Source organism: Gossypium raimondii, chromosome 5, assembly GCF_025698545.1.
Source record: "Gossypium raimondii isolate GPD5lz chromosome 5, ASM2569854v1, whole genome shotgun sequence".
NCBI classification, from domain to species: Eukaryota; Viridiplantae; Streptophyta; class Magnoliopsida; order Malvales; family Malvaceae; genus Gossypium; species Gossypium raimondii.
Window position 1 is genome coordinate 20,596,146 of NC_068569.1, and position 22,773 is coordinate 20,618,918.

At 33.1% G+C, this 22,773-nt stretch overlaps 3 protein-coding genes across 3 annotated transcripts; all 3 read left to right on the plus strand.

Annotated features, from left to right (window-relative positions):
• Positions 1-2,152, plus strand: LOC105770782 (chalcone synthase 2). The gene is made up of 2 exons (XM_012592119.2): positions 1-315; positions 872-2,152. Exons 1-2 carry the CDS (start codon positions 144-146, stop codon positions 1,876-1,878), a joined length of 1,179 nt encoding a protein of 392 aa, XP_012447573.1. The 5' UTR covers positions 1-143; the 3' UTR covers positions 1,879-2,152.
• Positions 2,153-11,789: 9,637 nt separating this feature from the next.
• On the plus strand, positions 11,790-16,274 carry LOC105770674 (2-oxoisovalerate dehydrogenase subunit alpha 1, mitochondrial). The gene is made up of 9 exons (XM_012591991.2): positions 11,790-12,265; positions 14,262-14,399; positions 14,508-14,690; positions 14,821-14,978; positions 15,085-15,184; positions 15,266-15,377; positions 15,471-15,610; positions 15,689-15,874; positions 15,960-16,274. The coding sequence occupies exons 1-9, from the start codon at positions 11,987-11,989 to the stop codon at positions 16,125-16,127; spliced, it is 1,464 nt and encodes a 487-aa protein (XP_012447445.1). The 5' UTR covers positions 11,790-11,986; the 3' UTR covers positions 16,128-16,274.
• A 652-nt stretch (positions 16,275-16,926) lies between these two features.
• LOC105769764 (inactive protein kinase SELMODRAFT_444075) lies at positions 16,927-22,154 on the plus strand. The gene is made up of 9 exons (XM_052630252.1): positions 16,927-17,451; positions 18,166-18,263; positions 18,716-19,035; positions 19,285-19,734; positions 19,842-20,002; positions 20,200-20,273; positions 20,399-20,546; positions 20,640-20,789; positions 21,049-22,154. The coding sequence occupies exons 1-9, from the start codon at positions 16,927-16,929 to the stop codon at positions 21,127-21,129; spliced, it is 2,007 nt and encodes a 668-aa protein (XP_052486212.1). The 3' UTR covers positions 21,130-22,154.
• Positions 22,155-22,773: the final 619 nt, after the last annotated feature.

The following is a 22,773-nucleotide window of genomic DNA, read 5'->3' on the forward strand; positions in this document are numbered from 1 at the left end:
ATATATATATCAGAGAAGAAAAGTAGATTAACAATGCTCTTGGCCTCTAAATATTAAACAGCCACCACCATCAACCATAATATACCATTTCTGGCCCAATCCCATTCTAATCAACTCAATTTGAAGAAAACTGAAATAGCTGGATGGGGTCGTTAGATACAATGAATGAGAACAGCCGAGGAAGAGCTGCGGTTCTAGCGATTGGCACTGCAAATCCGCCCCATTGTTTCAACCAAGTTGATTACCCTGATTTTTACTTTCGAGTTACTAAAAGCCACCATCTTACATCTTTGAAGGATAAGTTTCGACGTATCTGTAAGTATCAAAGGGTTACCTTGATTTTCTTTTTACTTTTTAATGCAAATCTTTATTACCAAAGAGAGATTTCTATCAACTGAGATAGGAATAATTATAAATTTAGTCCTTTAGTACTTACATTTTTTTATCAATTTTTCCTTCATTCTTCCTTTTTTTTTTTTGAAGCTAAATTTGGTCTGCCTCCAACTTTCAAAAAATCGTTAGCTTGCTTTTTTTTAACAAAATATCATCTAAAATGTTAATCTTTTAAACATGATACACTATATTTCATTCTAATTTTTTTGCATGTTTTAATAATTCTTAAATTATTTTTCAATATAAATAATATATGTCAACATAAAATATCACACCAACATCTGAAAGACAAAAAATTTAAACATCAAGGGCTCAACGAATAAATAAGAGAAATAGATACCCTTAGAAGTCCAAAAACATGTTGCGTTTAGTTAGTTAACCAAAACTTGAACTGATGACCGATATTTCAAATAAAAACAGTTTACTTTATATTTTCATGGAGATGTCTGCTATGGTTTTAAACTTTTAGTGTTTTTAGGTGAGAAATCTGCAATTAGGAAACGTTACATGCACCTGACGGAAGATATTATCAACAAGAATCCAAACTTAATTATCTACAAGGCTCCATCTTTTGATGCTCGTCAAGAAATCCTTGTAACTGAAGTGCCCAAGCTTGGCAAGGACGCGGCATTGAAGGCCATCAAAGAATGGGGACAACCCATTTCAAACATCACTCACCTTATAGTTTGTACATCATCAGGGATCGACATGCCAGCTGCTGACCATCAGCTTGCAAAGCTCATCGGCCTAAAATCTTCAGTTCAGAGATTCATGCTTTATCAACAAGGTTGCTTTGCTGCTGGGACTGCCCTGCGCCTCGCCAAGGATTTGGCAGAGAACAATCCCGGAGCTCGAGTACTTGCTGTGTGCTCTGAGATCATGGTAGGGTCTTTCCAGCCACCCTCGGAGACCCATTTAGACGTACTCGTGGGATCTGCACTTTTTTCTGACGGAGCTGCAGCTGTCATTGTTGGTGCCAACCCTAACGCCACCATCAACGAGCGCCCTTTGTTTCAAATTGTATCAGCTAAACAGGCTGTTATCCCCGACTCTGATGACGTGATAATAGCAAAAATACGTGAAATGGGTATGGCGTATTATTTGTCTAAAAAGTTGCCCAATGTGATTGCCAACAACATTGAGCAATGCTTATTCGAAACATTAGGTCCATGTGGTGTTGATGATTGGAACAAATTGTTTTACGTAGTTCATCCCGGTGGCCCAGCTGTTCTTAAACGTATTGAAGAGAAACTTGGATTGGGAAGCGACAAGCTTAAAGCAAGCTGGCATGTGTTAAGTGAGTATGGAAACATGTGGAGTCCAAGCGTCCTATTCGTTCTTGATGAGATGAGAAAAAGGTCAACAGAAGAAGGCAAAACCGCCGCCGCCACTGAAGGGCTAGAGTGGGGCGTCTTACTGGCCTTTGGGCCGGGTCTCACGGTGGAGACCGTGGTGCTTCGTAGCATTGCTGCGGATTCAGCTTAATTATTAACTAGCCTTTTGAAAATGGAAACAAGGCGGAAAAGGCCGCAAGCCGAAGAAAATCTTGCGACATGATCTCCAAAATAAAATCCCATTACAATTAGGTGTAGTGTCCATAATATCCACTTGTTAAATAAGACAACTAAATTAAAGTTATCGTCCCATCTTTAATGCTTTATTGTGGTTGAGTGGGTGAACAATATTTATTTACTATTTTATTGTTGATACAATAAAAAATTGTTATGTTTTATCATGTAATTTACAAATTTCTATGGAAGTTTTGTATTCTCCAGCTTGAATTTCATAAAATTCTTTTGGATCATCATTAATTACTAAATTTAATTTCTTTATTAATAAAAGTTGATTGGCGAGAAAAAATGTGAGCATAATCAGTAAGAAGGTAAGTTGATGTGGCTTTTATTGACAAAATTTCAGCTAATAAAAAGGACACAACTGTAACAGATAAAATCTTACTTAAATTTTGCATTGTAAAATGCCATCATTATGGGAAAGCCTTTCATCAAGTTTTTTCCCTTTTGAGAAAGGTAAGCAAGACTTTTTCCCAACCAAATTCCTTAGGATATCTCATGTTTCTTACTACACAAACTAATTCTGGGTTTTTTTTAAAACATTTATAAATTCTTGGTTTTTATTTTAAGCTTCAATCTTTATATATATGTTCACTACCATTTTACTTATATTCATGCCAAGCTTACATACCTTTTACTGTTTTAATTTTGATTAATATTCATAATAAAAATAGCCAACAGTAATAATTAAATTTCTTTCCTAAATTTACTACCAAAACTTGTCACTCACTTCCAATATATGCATAACTAGTAGTAATATGAACATTAGAACATTATTAATTGCAATAAATTATGTGGGAAAAAACAAAAGTCAATTTGATTTATTTTTAAATTTGAATAAAAATTTGGGTAATCTTGTATAAAAGAAACTCACTATGCTAATAACAAAATTAAAGAATTAATTACTCATACTTAATAAATATGTGAATTTCATTAAAAATATAAAGATTGATAGTAGGGTTATAACCTACTCACAATAGGTTTATTGAGTGGCCTACTTATATTTTATAGAGTTATCAATAAAGTTACGAGAATTTTTATAGGATGTGATGTAAGACCTATCAACATTTCACAAAGTTTAGAGGAGCTTTTAGTTGGACAAGCCCTTATAGCTGCCAGCTCTCACTTCATATACCTGGTTGACTTGACAAGGTCTTTTAACTAAGGTTATAATTTGTAGCTTTCTCAATTTGGTCTAAATGTTACAGCAGGATTAGGGAGATTATATCCGTCACTAAATAGCCTAGTAGCGACGAGGGTTTAAAACAGCTATTTTAGAATATTTGTTTAATTTTAGAAAACGTACGAGTTATCAAGAATCGATTTAATTTAGCTCTCTTATGTAACAGTGACTACTTTTAAGAAAACTTAGTTAATTTTTCGATTTATTTAATACCTAATTCTTATTTATAAATTAGCAATGAAAAGTGATAATAATTTAAATTTTAATAAAATTAGAAGTTTATGCATAATTAATTAATATTCATATTTTGATATCCTAAAATCAATTAAATGTCATGTATGCTAAAAGAAAACAAAACCTAAGTCCTATGCCACGGTAATCCTTAAGATATCAAATAATAACTTAAGAATATTTTAGTAAATAAAATTGAGCTGAGACCCTAATTAGCAAACAACAAACAAGTCAAGCAAAATATCAACTCATAGAACAAACCACAACTAAATTAGCAAATACAAAATATGGTAATTCAGAGCAACTAATCAACATAATATTTCAATGTTTGTAGCCATGTAATTGCTTATGAATGCAATGCAAATTTGGTTTAACAGTAAAAAGGTTCTACCCTACCGCTACACACCACAATTAGGAGTTCCTTAGAACTCCTCTACCTTCATACCATGTTGTGGATAAACCACTTCTTTGATATAGAAATCAATATTCCGAGCCGACCCTCAGAATGTCAAGTCCGCGTCTTAACCTTGTGGGTTATCTAAAAGGAAAGAAAATAAGGGGGTAAGCTAAAAAAGCTTAGTGTGAGTTCAATCACAAGGAACCCGAAACAAAACAGTATAGAAAGCACATGAGTAAACAATTCTAAGAATAATCACAATCATAAAGCACTTTAGATTAATGATTTTACATTGCATCACTTCGCGGCACTATTTCAGAAATCATAGTTTTGTATGCATATGCTAATGAATGCAATGCAGTTTCAAATTAATAGAAAAATCCTACTCAACTCCACTACACACCTCACTTAAGAGTTCAGAACTCATGTACCATATCACTCCAGATTGTGGACGAGCCACCACTGCTTTGTAGATAAACTGCCGCTTTGTAAAGAAAATGAAACGTAGGTAAACCACTAGTATTTTAAATAAAAACATTTGCAGTTACTGTCACTTGTTATGAATACACAACATAGTTGCAAATTAAACAAACTGCCATTGGGTTTGTGGACGAGCCACCACTTGTTTGTAGATTTAATAAACTGTCACTCTTCCTTCATATAATGTCCCGCCTCATGCAATGCACTATGTCATGCTATGTAATAAATCAACACTAATAATAGTCATGTAACATATACTCAATTCATCACTATCACTTAACATGCTTATCATGTTTTTCATAGGACGGTAACAATATCATCACTTTCAATTTATCAGTTTCACTTTATCAAAAATACCTCTTCTAGCCACTTGTTTCAAATTCTAGAAGCAACATCGACATCCTTACATGGAGCTTGGTTAGTGAGATTGAAATATTTTTTTCTAAATTTAAAATTTGATTAAAAAGTTAAAAGATTACAAAGCCAATATAAAGTTAATGAGACCACAAGTAAAAACTCATCATGCCTAAGCACTAAATTACCAATGAATTGGCGCAACACCATATTTAGAGCTTAGGGTCTTTTGTTTTTCCCAATAAGCATTCTTCAATTTCCTCGAGCACTTCGAATTTGTTTCGTAAGGCACCCTAGTAGTATTTCAACATGGCCCAAAATCTGGACCTATTTCATATAAAGGCAATGAAGGCCCAGGTTTGTTAGAGAAGAACAGCCCATCGTTATTATCCCCACTCAATCTCATTTTATCGGGTCCCATCTGACTCTTTTCTAACCTGGTTATACTCACGTGGGTGCTTTTATCTAGCCACTTGTTTCAAATTCCAAGGCAGCTAGGAGTGTTTTTGTCGATACCCTTACTTGCAATTAGCTTGGATTAATGTAGTGAGATCAAGATTTCCCCGATGTAAAGAGAAAATTATACATGTAAATGTTTCGTTCGTGAAAGCTAAATCATTCATCAATCAACCATTTTTTTAAATGTCAAATTTTACTGATTTTATATCTTAATAGATTAGTAAGTGTTGATGTTATGTTTGTAGTTTAAGTTTTTATATCAATAATATGAAAAAAATTATAAAAAGATAGAAAACATATTATTTATGAAAATGGTTTGTGCTAAAATAATCTACATTCCACCCCATTTTCCTAAGTTATTTATTTTTCATATTATTGACGTAAAAAACCTAGTTTTTTATTTGTTATTTTTTATAGAATCTGTTAATTTTTTTATGTGTAGAATTTATATATTATTATGTTTATATTATATTTTTAATAAATATACTTATGTTTTTATAATTATTTATTTTTTATGTATACTATTTTTATAAAATTATAAAACGCATAATTTTAAATTTTAAAATTTAAAATAATATATAAAATTGAAAAATTAAAAATATTTAAATTTCAAGTTTTGCAAAAAAAAACTTGAAATTTAAATGCCATTTTAGAATTTTAGAATTATATATTTTGGAATTTTATAAAAAATATTTTAAAACTTTTTATAATTTTTACATTTTTGTAATAATATTATTAATTTCAACTAATTTCTTTTCAATTATCATATTTTTGTTGTAAATTTTAGTTTTATAATTTATATGTTTTTTCTAGATTTTATATTTTTTCTGAATTTTATATATTTATTTCTATTTTTATATTTTTAATGTGTCTATACATTAAATAAATTTTTTTGTAATACCCTCAAAATTTTGGTTTCTAAGAAAGGACAAGTGTTTTAAATATAAACTAAGTATTTGGAGAGAAAGTATGAATAATGAAATTTAGTAAGGATTAAATTGCAAAATTTTAAAAGTTGAAAGGTAAAAGTGTAAATTTATCATTTTAGAAAAAGGGCAAAACTTTAAGAAATATTTTTATGAATGTGACAGGAGATATATTGATATATGAAGTTGGAAAATCAAGATAAGGACTAAATTGAATAAAATGGAAAATTACAAGACTAAAGTGTAATTTTCCCATTTTGTGAAGGAGGGACCTAAATGCAACTTTTCTATTTTTAAATAATATTTGGAGACAGAATGATGATGTTAAACACCTAAGCTCATGAGTTGTATATTTTAAGGAAAAATGTGGTAATTATGGATGAAAAGTGGCATAATTTAATTGGTTGATGAAATAAGGATTAAATTGAAAGAAAAGAAAATTGTAGATATTTCTATAGGAGAGGTAAAGTGGGATGGCAGAAACTTGGATAACAAAAATAAAAGGGAAAGAAAGAAAGAAAGCGAGAGAAAAAGAAAGAAAATTTTCCATGAATTTCGTATCTTAGAGTGTTATGGAAATATTTTCAATCATAGAAACAACTTAGATGAAGATGAAAGTGAAGGAAAGCTTGAGAATGTGAAGAAAATGTTTATTTCAAGTGAAGAAATAGGTAAGCACTTAATTGAAATTCAAGTTTTTTTTTGAATGTTTGAGTATTTAAAACTTTAATATGAAATAAATAAATAATATATGATTGTGAATATTGAATTTAGTAGTGAATACATAAATAAAGGTATGTTAGTAATGTAAGAAATGATAAAGTGATAATTTAGTGATTAATGAATTTCATGAAACTAAAGATTAAATTAGAAAGAGTGAAAATTTATTTGTTTGTCATAAATTGATAAGTGAATAGATGTTGTAAACCAAATTATTATAGAGAGGACTAAATTGGAAAGTGGATAAAATGTGCTATGTGAAACCAATATTGTGATTAAAGACTTAAATGAAGTGTTATGTAATAGTAATGAAGTGTAAAGTGATATAATAATTATTGAATTTACATGAAATTAAGGATTAAATTGTAAAATATTCAAAAGTTACTATGTGTGCTAAAATAGTGAAATAAAATATTTTAAGTGAAGTGTTATAAGGAAGTAAAGTGCTTAATGATAGTGTTGTGAATATATGTTATGTTTGTATTTTTATGAACTGTGAATAAAGTGATATATGTGAAATAAAAATGTAGTGAATGTGTTTATGTGATTCAAAGTGATATATGTGTGATATATCAAGTATGTTATATGAAAGTGACATGTAAATAAATGCCTTGGTGAACTCAAGAGGAAATATGATATTTGATAATGAAATGACTATGGAGTTGAGAGGGGTTGGGGGTTCGGATGGGAACTGGGTTGGTAATGCTGGGGTTCAGAGGGGATCAAGAGAGGAGTATTGGGTTATGTAATGTGTTAAATGGAGTTCCTCTATATTTTTTTGGAGTTCCCTTTAACAAAGTTCCATTATAGGTCAGGAGTTCATGTTTGGCCTAAATCTCTGCAATGTATCGAAATTGTTGAAATCCTTTAAGATTTACTAAGGACTGCAAAAAATGATATGTGAAAGTAAAAGTGTATGTGTATGTGTATGTGTATGTGTACGTGTTCGTGTACGTGTACGTGTGTGTGTGTGTGTATGTGTAATAATATGTGAAAGTAAAGATAAATGGAACATGTGAATGAAGTGTTAAATGATATGTGTGAATTAAGTTGTAACAGCTCATTTTCAGTAAAATCGGAACAGTAGTTTCGATACCACAAATTCGAGTTCAAAAGAAAATTTATTTTAACAGTATTTTATGGTCTACCGTATGTTAGGAATATCGTATAAAAATTTTGTTAGGAAAATTTTACCAATTGTTTAATTGGATCAAATAACTATGGAATTCAAAATTTGAGGTCCTTATATGACAAAAAGACCATTAAAATGAGTTAGTAGATAAGTATGATGATTCATCATTGGAAAATTAAATAAAGAAAATGACTAAATTGGAAAGATGAAATAATAAAAGATGATAAATTAATTAAATAAAAAATATCATTATTTATCATCATCTTTCCCAAATTAAAGACATGGAAACCCTAGCCATAAGAGCTTAAGCTCTAGCAAACTTACTTGGCTTAATTAGGTATGTGTTCTTGTCCCATTTTTAGTAATTTTCATATTTTCGAGATCGTAATAGCTTAATTTAGTTATCTCGGGGATTAATATGCAAAGTTATCAAAGTGTTAGGGTTTTTTCATGGACGAGTATAGTTGAATTATGAAATTTTATGGTAGAAAATAAAAAGTTGTTGATAGATAAACAAATTTTGTAAAGGAAATTTCGATGAAATTATGATTTAGGGACTAAATTGAAAAGTTGTAAAATTCATGAAAAATTCTAAAATTTTGTGAATTATACGGGCTGCTATTGTTACATGTAAAAACGACTAGGCTTGGAATAAGGATTAAATTGCATGAATTTCATTTTCCAAGCCTAGGGACGAAATCGTAATTAAATGAAAGTATAGGGGCAAAATGGTAATTTTTCCAAAGGTGTGAATTGAATTGAATTGAATATGAGTTGATGTTAAATTCATTCATATAGATTAGGATAGACCAAATACGAAGTTAGAATTAGGAAAAGAGAAGGTATCGGATTAGTAGATTACAAATACACGAACACTTGTCGAAGTAAGTTCGTGTAACTAAATTGAGAATTTATATGTGTTAATTTAATTGTATGTATGTGAATGTATAATTGTCATGTATAAGAAATTTATCACATATCCGACAATGATCATCAAGTATTAAGTTCTGTTTGAATAAATAAAAATCGATGGATACAGGGTTCCCGAATTGGTTGTGGTCTTGCATGTGTTGCAGACACACCATAGCTCGAAAGAGCGTCTCGTTATTAGCTCTCATGAGCTTCCCGATATATGGTTCTTGCGAGCTTCCCGTTAATAGCTCTTCGGAACATCCCAATTGGTTGTGATCAGCATGTGTTGTGGACACACCACAGCTCTTATGAGTGTCTCGATATATAGCTCTTCGGAGCTTCTCGATTAAAGGCTCTTTCATGAGCTTCTCGATATTGGCTCTCTTGAACCTTCCCGATATTAGCTCGTATGAGCTTCTCATTAATGGCTCTCCGGAGCTTCCCGTTTATGTGCTTGTATGAGCATTCCTGAATATGAATGACGGTTTACAGTTTTGTACACTTCATGTGTACTACCCTTGTATCCATCGATATTTTAAGTGGTTCAACGGGTAAAGTTCCGATATGAGATAATATGAATTTAAGATGAATTATTATGAGTAAATACTTGAAATACATGGATATGTTTTATTCATGATATATGGACATATGATGTGAAAAATATAAGTATATAGAAATTTGATTATTTTTGCGCTCACACATATTTCTTGATAATTATATGAAATATATGTCTAACATTGTTGATGAGGATATGTGTTAGGGCTTTTGGCCAAATTGCTTGAGTATGCTTTGTATGCTTACCTTAAGTGTAAATGAATGGTAAGTTAATTTTCATTATACGAACTTACTAAGCATTAAAATGCTTACTCTGGTTTATTTTCCCTGTTTTATAGTAATTCGGAAGCTCGTTGGGTTGGAAGCTTGGCGGAGATATCTCACACTATCCTTCGGCTCATTTCGGTATATGTAACAAACTAAATTTTGGTTATAATGGCATGTATAGGTTGAATTGGGCCATTGATGGCATGTATGTATTTTGGTTGTAACTAGCCATTGGAATGGCTTGTGATAGATATGTTTTGGTGAGTATATAAGAGTCTATATATATGGTTGATGTGTGTTTGAAATGAATGAGTGATGGAAATCATATAGATATATAGATGAATGATTGAAATGGCATATTTAGTACAAAGATGTTTTTATAAGTATTAGGTTAATTTGATAAAAATAAATACTTGGTTATATGTATTGATATGTCACGTATGATACTTGGTATTAGCTTGATTTGGATGTACTGTATTGGCTTGTCAATATATTAAAGTGTGAATGTAGGTGAAAGACAAATTGGGTAAGAAATAAGGCTTGAAAATGGCCTATTTCATCCACATGGGCAGAGACACGGGAGTGTGTCTCAGCCGTGTGTGACACACGGCCTAGCACATGGGCGTGTGGTTTGGTCGTGTGTCCCCTACATCTTTAAAATTGCAAAACAGAATGCTCAGAAATTTTCACACGGCCTAGCACACGGGCATGTGGCTTGGCCGTGTGACCCAAGTCAGTAACCTCTCTAATTTGGACACGGGCTGGGACATGGCCGTGTGTCCTTGATTTGAATGCCCACACGACCTGAGACACAGACATGTTACTCGACCGTGTGAGACACACGGCCTGGCCACACGAGCGTGTGTCCCCTGCATCTTGAAAATTTTTTGAAATTTTGCGAAAAATTCTCTGAGTACCCGATTTAGTCCCGAATTGTTTCTAATACATATTTTGGGCCTCGAGGGCTCATATAAGGGACAATATGATTGAATAGGATTGATTTTTGATATAAATGTTAAATGGTATGAAATATTTGTATTTGATTTGTAAATTTTGATAATGCTCTGTAACCCTGTCCCGGCGACGGATATGGGTTAGGGGTGTTACATAAGTGTTTATGTTATGTTTGTGAAATGAGAGAATGATTTTGATATGTGAATGTGAAAGTTAATTAGTGATAATATATGTGTTAAAGTAAAAACTATAAGTTATAAAGTTAATTTAAATAATTTTATGTTTTGGAAATGAATTAAAAGTTTAAGTATATTAGTGAAAAAAATTATATGAATAAATGTTATTAAAATTTTATTTAAATTATATATATATATGGGGTAAGATTGAATTTAGTTGAGTGCTTACTAAGCTATTCACGTAGCTTAATGCGTTTATTTAGACGCATAGATAAAAGAAGCAGATAAAATATACAAGGAGTTCTTCTTCACAGGAATCACATCGACTCTCAAAGTTCCAAGTTCTTTTTGGTATATGTATAAATTTTGGACTTTAGAGATGGCATGTACTTAGGTTTGGTATAGTGTAAATATGAACTATAATTGTATAATAGAAATATTATAAGGCCAGTGTATGAATGTGATTTCAAAGATGATTATGTGCTTAAATGTAACATCTCTTGCTCGGATCTATTATCAAATCAGGTGATCAGTGTTACATGTTTTTACATAAAGATGCACGTGGCACTTTGTGATTGATTATAATATATATTTTTAACCTCTGGCAAAAAATGGACTAAAAAATAAAACGGAGGTGTGTTTTAGGTACCAAATTGGAAAGTGAATGTACTTTAGATGTCAAATGGACCAAAAAAAAATTTAGGCACCAAAGTGAAAAATTGGGTATACTTTAGGGGCCAAATCTAGATGAAGCCAAAAAATAACCCTATTAAATTTTGTTGGCATTGTTTATTGCTTTAAAAATGCTGAATGTTAAACTTGAACTTATTAACACAAAAATTGTCAATTAGCCTAATGAAAGAACCTAATTGATACAATGTTAATATTTTAATGACCCGATTAGAACATTTTGAAGTATAGTTACCAATTTAAAAGAGGAGAGATAGTTTGAAGAGGTTTGGTGAAATTAACCTATATTGAAATAAACAAAAATGATAAATGTATGACCTGTCAATGTCTGAGTGTCGACCATATCTAATCTCCCGCCGAATGGCGTGTCGACAAAATAAAAAAAAGATATCTCTTCCACCTCACTTTGCCCTCCCATTTTCCTTCAATTCAATACCAATCCATTTACGTTCTTTCACATTGATTCCTTTTCAGTTTTCCTTCTATCTTTTCATTAATTATACCATCTAGGACTAGCTCTATAATCAAAAGACATAAAATCAAACAATAAAAAGAAAAGAAAACCTTTGTTCTTAATTAATCTCCCATGGCGAATTGGTTGAGAATATCATCAAGAACCGTTGCCAACCACATAAAGAAACGTATGAACAAAGAGTTCATGGGGGGTGCTGTCCACGTTAACCAAAGTTCTGGTTTATGGTGGGGTTTGAACCGTGGAGGGCCGGTTTCTGATCGGAACCGGAGACATATGGATCCATTGGCATGGAACAGGGCTACCCTTCTCTGCGTTCAGCGTTTCAAGACCACCTTAGCTGAAAAGCAACATGATTCGTTTCTGTCTAGCGATAGTGATGATGATAATCAGGTACGTACTATTGGCTTGCCTTCTTTGCATGCTTATTACGCTTGAATGAAATTTTTGGGTTAATCTTGCTAAGTTAGTAATTCCCAAGAATGCTGAAAAATTTAAGAGGTTTTATATATATATATATATAATATAGTTATAACATTATTCATATTGAGTTACAGAATGAATGGAAAGTGATCTTTTTAATCATCTAATAATAAATAATAATTATCAAATGTTCATCTCAAAATCTTAAACTCCATCGGATGCACTTTCACTTCATGAAAAATGTCGTTTTCCGATAACTTTTCTGTAATAAAGTTTTACTCTCTCTCTTTTCTTTTTTTTCCAATGAAAAACGTGTAAAATATGAGCCGTTAAACAAGGGTATTGTTTTAGACGCCACTGTACGTTTTTCAGCTTGCCTTATCTGATTCGTATTGCTTTTTTCTTTGGGTTGAATTTGCTTCTTAATTATTTTATAATAATGGTCCTTTTAATTAAAGAAATTAGTATTCAAACCAAAAAAATGGGAGCACAAAGGTGATTATACCTAAATGTATATATCTGACTTGAGGATATTTTTTTCTAATCCTCTTAATTTTTTCTTAATCAATTGGTACAAACATGAACATAGTAAATTTTAAATTTATTAATATTAAAATATATTTTAAAATTGTATTAAATTTATGCAATAAATAATAGACGTAGTTATTTTTGCTTCATACTTAAAGAGAGAGAGAGAGAGAGAGATTTAGCCGACAACCTTTTGGTGTTGGCATAAAATATATTTCAATGGTTTTCAGAGTTGAATTTCCGACGACCTCACTTTTAGTCACAATTATAAAAAGAAAAGGAAAGGAATAGAGATGGGCTCCTAGAAGTAAAAATGAAGGCATAAAAGCGACAAAAAGAAATGGGGGAACAGACGTCTCACACTGGAACTCTTCTACCATCTTCTTGTTCAGCACAATAATTAATAGTAGGAAAACAACAACCACCAAAAAAAAACCAAACAAACGTGGGCTGGCTTTTACTTGCTTTGCTTCAATTCAATCAATCAGGGTGAATGCAAGTCTCTATCTTCTAACGCATTCGACCTTGGATGGATGCTAATCTCTAATCTCACGGTACTAACGCTACCACGTCTTAATTGCCCTTACTTCAACTAAACCCCAACAAGACATCTCAAATTTTTATCATTTAATTATCATTCAAGATTGGGTTGGGGCTTGGGTGATCCACCTGACCCTCTTCCTCTTAAATTTATATAAATTATTTTTATTTAAATTTACTATATAAATATTAATTTATGATATTTAAACCCTAAAAATATTTTAGGTAGGATACAACTCATATTTTACATTTACAATAAAAAATTAAAATTAATGAAGAGATTGACGTATTCATAGGTAGGTTAGATTATTTGTTCAAGTTTGAAAGTCCACCCTAAATATGAAAAGATTTAGACAAAAAAACGAGATTTGAAAATTGAGCTTGAATAAAAAACTAGATCCGTTTAAAATATGGATCGAGTTTAAACTTCAACATTCAAAGTCCGAGCTTGATCTAACCCAACCTATTTTATACTTTTGTAATATGTTTTCATTTAATTTGGTATATTATATAATTTAATTTTATAATAATATAATATTATATAAACATTAAAAAAATTATGTTGTGATGTCTAAATTTAAAATTTTAACAAAACAAAACCCACCTTATAAATAATATATTTAAAAAATAATAAGTGTGCCTAAAATACGTTTATGTTAATTATTCATAAATATGTACAAATATTTTGAGTAGAGTTTGTACAAATACAAATGTATTAGCATCATGCATGGTCTCAATACAAACCCCGTCCAATCTGATCCCGCACCTGAACGCTTAAAGCTGCATGAAACCTATATAGTAGTACATTTGTACAGGAGGGGAATCATATAGCTGAGAGGAGAATTTAGCATATTTGAAATTTATCACTAATAAATTATAAATGACCTTGGCATGGCAGTCAGTGGACTTTCCGGGGGGGAAAGTTTCCTATACTTCCGAAATGAGTTTCATCTCAGAATCTTCACAGACCAGAGTACCTTGCTATCGAGTTCTGGAAGATGATGGAGACTTGATTTCGGACTGTGATTTTCAACAGGTTTTCGTTTTGCTTCTCGGTTTAAAATATTGACAATGCTAACCTTTTAATACCCTCATTAAAACTCAAAAATATTGTAAAGTTAAAAATAATAATATATTATTGCAGGTAAGCAAAGAAGATGCAGTAAAAATGTACAGTAACATGGTGACTTTACAAATAATGGATAACATATTCTATGAAGCACAAAGGCAAGGAAGAATATCTTTTTACCTCACCTCTGCTGGTGAAGAAGCAATTAGCATAGCCTCTGCTGCTGCTCTCTCTGAACAAGACATTATCTTGCCTCAGGTGAACACCTACTACTCCTCTCTTTTTTCGACTTCCCAACACAGCAAGAAGCAAAACAACAGTTAATATTAGTCCACTGTCTTGTCTGTGTGATTGAAATTGAAGCATTATTTAACCAATGTAATGCCAGTACCGTGAACCGGGAGTTTTGTTATGGCGTGGTTTCACGTTGCAAGAATTCGCCGACCAGTGCTTTGGAAACAAAGCTGATTATGGAAAAGGCCGGCAGATGCCGATTCATTATGGGTCCAAAAAGCACAATTTCTTCACCATTTCGTCTCCCATTGCGTAAGGCTTCTACACCCCATCTTAAACTGCTTTCGCTCTTTACATAATCCGCATAAATTTTCCTCGAATGTACCTAAGTTTACCAACTTTTGGAGTTCATTTCTAGAACACAACTTCCCCAAGCTGCAGGCATAGCTTATTCTCTTAAAATGGACAACAAAAAAGCATGTGTTGTGTCATACATTGGAGATGGTGGCACCAGTGAAGTAAGTAGACGAATAATCTCATACTTTATTTGCTTATTATAGACTAGTTAACTCATGGTTTTCCATTTTTATCTGTTGCAGGGTGATTTTCATGCTGGTTTAAATTTTGCAGCAGTTATGGAAGCTCCAGTCATTTTCTTCTGTCGCAACAATGGCTGGGCAATCAGTACAAATGTATCTGAACAATTTCGAAGTACGTTAGCTTTCCTCATTGTTTGCTTAAAGGGAGCCCCTCTAGAGTTTCCAGTTTGGAACTTATTTAGAATACATTAATTATGATGGGCAGGTGATGGCATTGTTGTAAAGGGTCGAGCCTATGGAATCAGAAGCATCAGGGTGGATGGAAATGATGCACTTGCTGTTTACAGTGCAGTTTCTGCAGCCCGAGAAATGGCTATAAATGAGCAGAGACCAATTCTTATTGAGGTGACGTCTCATCCAGGATTTAAAGCAAAATAACGACCGTAACCTCGTGTTTTAAGCTTTTATTTTACTTAATTTCAGGCCCTTACATACAGAGTAGGACACCATTCCACATCTGATGATTCAACCAAGTATCGCCAGCTTGATGAAATTGTCTACTGGAAAAAGGCTAGGAACCCTGTAAACAGATTTCGAAACTGGGTTCAAAATATTGGCTGGTGGAGTGAACAACAAGAAACTCAGCTTCGGAACAGTGTGAGGAAACAGGTGATCATTTGATTAATCGGTTTTGATTACCAGAAATTTGCATTTTGGTTCATGTTTGTAATACACAGAAAGCAATTTGGTGCAGTTATTGGAAGCAATTCAGGTGGCAGAGAAAACTGAGAAGCCTCCACTTTCGGAGTTGTTCACCGATGTGTATGATCATCCACCATCAAACCTTGAGGAACAAGAGAAACATCTCAGGGAAACCGTCACCAGACATCCAAAAGATTACCCTTCCGATATTTCTGTCTAGATTTTTCTTCATCTCTATTAAGATTGTTTTTCTCAACGTTTGAAGTAAGATGAAGCTGTTAATATGTAAGGATTTGCATGATGTCGATAAAGCACTTTCCTGTATTAATTTGTGTATATGCATTTGGCATTTGATTTCAGCAAGAAACCTGGCGACTTTTCCTCTTAAAATGAGCTTTTATTATTAGAAAACTTTGTAAGTGTTAGTAACTGAAGCAAACCCCTGCAGTTCATAAAATTAACAACTGAGGTAATTTTGCATAAACACAAAGTTGACTCAACAAGCAAATTTATCAATCGTTATCACTGTATATAAACAGAAAGTTGAAATTTTATTTATATATTTTGATAAGCCTAGTATTTGCCGAAATGCTATTGAACTAATCCATATTAACTTTTTATATCTATTTTTAAATTAAAAAATATATAAAAAACATACAGAACAGTTGTAATAATCCACACTTCTAAGGAGGCAAAGTAATTAAAAGGACATGAAAATTTGGTGAATGGTCAGCAACACCTTGAAATTAATGTTGCCATATTCTCTTTGTTACGGGACGGCACATTTCCCTTAACTTTGTGGTGAAATCATACGGCATATCCAAAGGCATATTTCCTCCGATATGCTCAACAATCTTTCCCGATATTCACGCAAACTAGACGAAAGAAGAAAAAAAAAAGAGAGCTTCAACAAATAATCAAATTCAATTCATTTCACAGTTTTATCATAAACCCATCAAACAACAAGTAGTAAGATTTAAAACTCAAGTGATCAAAGAGAAGTAAGTAAGGTAGCCATAATGGGGACAACACCTCCTTCACCATCGCATGTTGTTATAGCATTGGATGCAACAAAAGATTATAACGAACGAGAGCTGCGAATTGCCATACAAAATATATTAGTAAGAGGTGACATTCTACGTGTTGGTGATACGCTTCTTATGCTTGGAGTTTTGCATAGATTCACTCACCCAAGTAAGTGCAATTTCTTCTTCATTCACTATTGCTACCTACTACTACAAACAAGTACTGCTCAAGCAAAGCAATCGCGATCCCCATCAATTTTTGTTGTACCTATATCTATTCACTTTAGTTGGTGGATAAAACGTTTTACAACATGTCTACTCACCCTGTTGTTGTCTTTAATGTTCCCTTGTCTCCTGTTCTCCTCTCTGGGTTGGTGCACTGCAGTGGGTTACCAGAGCAAAGCATGTCCTGAATCTTTTGGAACAAGCATCCGCGCCATGAAGGAAGAAATCTCAAAGAAGGTTGATGCATATGTTAATATGCTCCAACAAAGTGCTGAAGATTGTGAAGACCAAGGGGTAAAGTTTCTCTTGTATTACATTACATAGATGCAATTTTTAGTTTTATTTTCCGCTAAGTTTGTTTAATAAGATGGCAAGTGATCGGATAGAGCACACAGGCTCACTGTCACTTTCTTTACTCACTGATGTCACGTTAGGGTTTCAAAGGCTAGATTTGGCTATGAACTTGAAGCTTGACAATGGATATATATCTCTGAAATTGCATACATTCCTACTGAAAGATTCTCATTTAGAAGTGTTGTGGATTCAAACTCTCTTGAATTTATTATGGCCATTCACTGTGTTGGGATGCACTTGCCTATTTGGTGAACTTAAATATAACTATTGAGAAATATATCAATCTGAAAAAGGGTGTGTCAACATAGCAGTCTTCATGTGTATCAGTTCAGTAATACATCCAACAGTTTGGTTAAATCCTAGGAAGAGGAGATGGGTGGGATGGGAGCAGGCTACGCCTTGGTTTTTAGCTCAAGAATCACTAGACCTTTTGAACAAAGGAAGCGCCTTCCTTAAAAGGGGTTCGTCAGATTTATAATAAATGTAAAATTATACCCTAGAAAAATTTCTATGGATCATGGACCTATCCAGATCTATCATCAAAACAAACACTACACAGCTGGAAGCAGCATGCACATATCAGTTTTATCTGGATTCTGATCCCTCCCCCACTTATCGTGCTCTGTTGGTGATAGTAACAATTTTCATGTATAGGTAAACATTGAAGTTAAAATTACAGCTGGATTTCCCATAAAGAATGTCATTATACAAGAGGTGCAAACCTATAATGCAGCATGGGTTTTCCTTGATAGGTAAATATTTTGTATTCTGGATACTTGGATCATCATTTACCTTGGACACTTTCCTAGTTATCTGTTTTATGTTTGACTGTTGAAAATTATTCCTTCACTAATGAAGGTTTTCCATCTTTGACACTTTCTTGATAGTACAATCATGTAGTGTTTGATTTTACTATTTCTTATATATCAATAGGTAGCATCTTGTATGCATAATCTTCAATACTGGTTTCAATGGGAAAAGAATTAACAATCTCTATTTCCAAGGCTCTGGTGATATGCTTACTTGCTTTTAATCTAGAATTAGAAGCTAATTACACATGTCGAAAATTGAAACATGATATAATTATTGATCATTTGATATCTTTGGTTTGACATGTTTGATGAAAGCATATTGGTAACTTCAGCTGCTTCCTTTCTGTATTCCTTTAACTATGTCATGTCATGTTGACTTACAATCTTAACAGGCATTTTAGACGGGATTTGAAGTTATATGTTAAACAGATACCTTGTAAGGTTGCATTAGTTGATGATAGCTTGAACGTGGAAGTTTTGAGGAATCATACTCTAAGTCAAACAGATGTGGTAGGACAGAAACCTTCATATCCTTCCGTGTCCAAGCCAGTGCCACAGTTTGGTGAAAATATCGAGCAGTCAGAAATCTCTGTTAGAAGCTACTCCTGGACCCCGATTTCAATTGAAAACTCCAGTAGTGGCCACTTGATGCCTTCGTTTACATTAAAATCAGAGGAGCAGAACTTCTCATCTTCTAAGCTGGAAAAATCAGGTAATTCAATATGTTTGCAGTTTTACATGAGTTGACAAATACTATATGTTGCTTTCCACGTCCAATTCTAAACATTTTTCCTTATGCACGGAATGGTTTCTTCCTTTCTGCTCCATTAATTCTCTTAATAGTACTTAGCATAGATAAATTTTAGATTCATTATGATCATACATGGCAACCTATTGAACGGCTTAGCATCAGTAATAATGGATTACTTGCCTCAGTATTTAACAGAGATACGTATTTCAGATACACATTCAAGAGGAGAAAATAAGCAACCTACTATGACCTTTTTCCAAAGGAAAAGAAGAAGTTGCTGCCATACTAAAAGCTCAGGAGCACCTCTTCTTTGTGCTGCTTGTGGGCTAAGGACTGAAATGTACATCCAAGATTCTAAGAAATTCACTTATTCAGTGATTCAACAAGCCACCAATGATTTTTCCATGGAGAACTTGCTTGGAGAAGGTGGATACGGCCGTGTATATAAAGGTAAGCTTAAAGATGGACAGCTCATTGCGGCAAAGGTTAGGAAACAGGAAAGCACCCAAGGATTTACTGAATTTAATTCTGAGGTATCTGTCTTAAGTTTCGCTCGACATAAGAATATTGTGATGCTGCTGGGTTATTTTTGCAAGGACAAACTCAACATTTTGGTATATGAGTATATATGCAACAAGTCTCTTCATTGGCATTTATTTGGTAAACTCAATTCTAGTATCATCTCATGTTTCTTACATTAAATTTTGTAAACTGAATTACTTTTTTAAAATTTTCTAATCTGCTTGGAAATGGGGACATTTCCACAGATAATACAGAAAATGTTCTTGACTGGCACCAAAGACGTGCTATTGCAATCGGCACTGCAAAGGGCTTGCGTTTTCTTCATGAAGAATGCCGTGGGGGTCCTATTATTCATAGGGACATGCGTCCAAGCAATATACTTCTCACACATGACTTAGTTCCAATGGTAAATTAATTATGTTCTTTAATGTTCGACGTTATCAATATGAGTTCATTTATTCTTTACAACATAAACCATTGATTATAACTAGGCATCAGCATTATGATAAAGTCCATTGGTATTAACGTATGATTTTGAAACAAGGTGAAAAGTCCTTTCTATGAATTTGCTTGCTCACTCGAATAATTGTTTTATACACACAGCTAGGTGACTTTGGTCTTGCCAGAAGGAAAATAGATGAAGATACTCTACAGACAACAGTACTTGGAACACTAGGGTAGGACTTTCATTCATTTTCAGACTGTATGCGCCTGATTTTTTGAGGACTTCCATTCATTTTCAGACTGTATGCGCCTGATTTTTACTGTTAAACTAGTGTAACTGGACTTTTGGTTCATGTAGATACCTTGCACCAGAGTATGCGGAGAACGGATTTGTTTCAGTGAGGACAGACGTTTATGCGTTTGGGATAGTTCTGCTACAACTAATGTCAGGGCGCAAAGTAATTGATCTGGAAAGTAAAGGACAACACGTATCTCTGCGACAGTGGGTATGTTGGTTTCAATGGCCACAAACTTAGATGTGTAGGCATTGATAAATTTTCTACTTATTCTTATGGCTCTGATGCTATTTGTCCATTTAGGCAAAACCGTTGATCAAAAAGCTTGCACTACACGAGCTCATTGATCCTCGAATCGGAGAGTCATATGACAGTTATCAACTATACCTCATGGCTAAAACAGCTTACTTATGTGTGCAAAGAAGCCCTGAAATGAGGCCATCAATGGGGGAGGTAATTGTCCTTTGATGCACACCATATAATCATGAGAACTTAATTTCAATTGTCATTTTTGGTAGGGGGTGTACCGGTGTAAGTTAAATCAATAATCTGCAAAACAAAAGCATTATCACGTTGATTATGTTTCAAAGTTAGCAGAATGAAAGGCTACCAGAAATCACTGTTTCTTCTAATTATGATCAATGTCATCGCCTTGTTTCCATTAACTCTGTGTTTGAATAGTAATATTGAATTGATAGGTTACATCCCACAGGTTTTGCGGCTTCTCGAAGGAGAGAGCGATCATTTCCATCGCTTGAAGGACAAGATTGGGCCTCATTATACAAAGCGATGAACAACAACTACACCCAATCAAGATTTCAAAGCATGTCCGTCATTGTCAACATGAGAATGCTGATTTGATTAATGGGTAGAAGTAGTAGTTGAAATTTGTAAATGTATATACAAACATATTTGTTTATATTATATGAGAGTGAGACATTGACTGGAACAAAGGCTAAAAATCATAACTGATGGAACACTCTAGTTAGTGCTGGGGATTACCACATGTTGGCATGCACCAAGTTTTAAAGCATTTGTGAATCTGATTTGGCCCACACAGATTATGATTTAGACATGTAACCAAAGACTCAAGTATGTTTTGTTTCTCTTCCTCTCCTTGAAGAAGTGGGGTTTTTCTAAGGGGAGTCTTTGCCCTTTCTCTTGGCCTGCCCCCTTCGTTTCTTTTTCTTTTTGCGCTCCTATGCTTTGTCTGTGTTGCTTGCCTATATGGATCTAAGCGGGTGTCCGCCTGGCGTAGAAACAAGGACCACAAGAAGTTTGAGCCATGGCCTCCTCCGCTGTTATTGACAAGTTTGAAGTAATAGTGTAGTCTTAACCTTTCTGTCCCAAGAAAAAAAAAGTGCAAAGGCCTAAAAGTTGTTGCGACTCTAGCCATGAATAGATCCTACGTGTTGTTGTTTTGGCCTAGAGGGTTGCATGCAATTCTGGTTTTATTCGGGTTAAGCTGTATTTAGAAGATTGTTACAAGGCCTGCAAAGGTGAGGGAGGGTTCACTCCAGGGAGTTGCTGCTATGGCTTCTCCTGTCAAGGTTTGGATACTGATCCCACTATTTTTTTTGTCTCATTACTGTGCGTTTGTTTTGTTTGGATACCTTCCTTAGCTGTGCGGGCTTAAGATTTCGTATTTTGTTGGTCCTTTCAAGCTTATATTTTGTTGTGGCAATTGCTCAGGGGTTCATCCTTTCGGATAAATAAGTTGAAACGACTAAACTCAATCCAATTAATAAGTTCGAACCCCTGGATTGTCTAGTCATAAACCCTTGGCTGTTTTTGTTTTTGTATTTTTACACTCATGTATGCCCGCTGGCCAGAGGGTGTTTTAAACGAAATAAGATGATGTTTCCTTTTTATTAAAAAAAAATTATATTATTAGTGAATAAATTATGGGCAAGTTTTAGTTTTAGATTATTTAACTAAAAAATATATAATTTGGTCACTTCTTTGGTCATCTGTATATTAAGTGGCAATTTTTAATTGGTATAATAACAATTTTAATTCTCAACTTTTATATTTTATGTCAATTTGACCCATATTCATTATATATATATATATATATATATAAACCTCAAATTCATTAAAACTTGGAAGTTCATATTATGGATTTAAGTTTTAGTTCTCTATTCATATTAAAAGAAAATTAAAATCTCTAAAACAATCAATTATAAACCATAAAAATAAACTATGGTAATTAGGTTCAATAATTGCTCAATTAAATTCATACGATCAAATTAAAATATAATAAAATATTAGAATTTACAAGTTATTCTTTTCGACACAATTATTTTGTATTTTCATAATGCAGTTCGTGAAATTCATACAGTCATGTGTTTAGCTCGTATTGCTCCTAAAACTTGCTCTGATTTTTCGTTTTTCGCTCCTAAATGTTCTCCTAAATATAGAAACATGAATTTAAAGG

Excerpts from the sequence above, each read along its gene's own strand:
- LOC105770782 (XM_012592119.2), top strand. The coding sequence starts at position 144 with ATGGGGTCGTTAGATACAATGAATGAGAACAGCCGAGGAAGAGCTGCG. Across the intron at positions 316-871 it reads GGATAAGTTTCGACGTATCT|GTGAGAAATCTGCAATTAGG; the intron begins GTAAGTATCAAA and ends TAGTGTTTTTAG.
- LOC105770674 (XM_012591991.2), top strand. The coding sequence starts at position 11,987 with ATGGCGAATTGGTTGAGAATATCATCAAGAACCGTTGCCAACCACATA. Across the intron at positions 14,691-14,820 it reads AAGACATTATCTTGCCTCAG|TACCGTGAACCGGGAGTTTT; the intron begins GTGAACACCTAC and ends ATGTAATGCCAG. Across the intron at positions 15,875-15,959 it reads GGAACAGTGTGAGGAAACAG|TTATTGGAAGCAATTCAGGT; the intron begins GTGATCATTTGA and ends AATTTGGTGCAG.
- LOC105769764 (XM_052630252.1), top strand. The coding sequence starts at position 16,927 with ATGGGGACAACACCTCCTTCACCATCGCATGTTGTTATAGCATTGGAT. Across the intron at positions 18,264-18,715 it reads GCATGGGTTTTCCTTGATAG|GCATTTTAGACGGGATTTGA; the intron begins GTAAATATTTTG and ends CAATCTTAACAG. Across the intron at positions 19,036-19,284 it reads TTCTAAGCTGGAAAAATCAG|ATACACATTCAAGAGGAGAA; the intron begins GTAATTCAATAT and ends TACGTATTTCAG.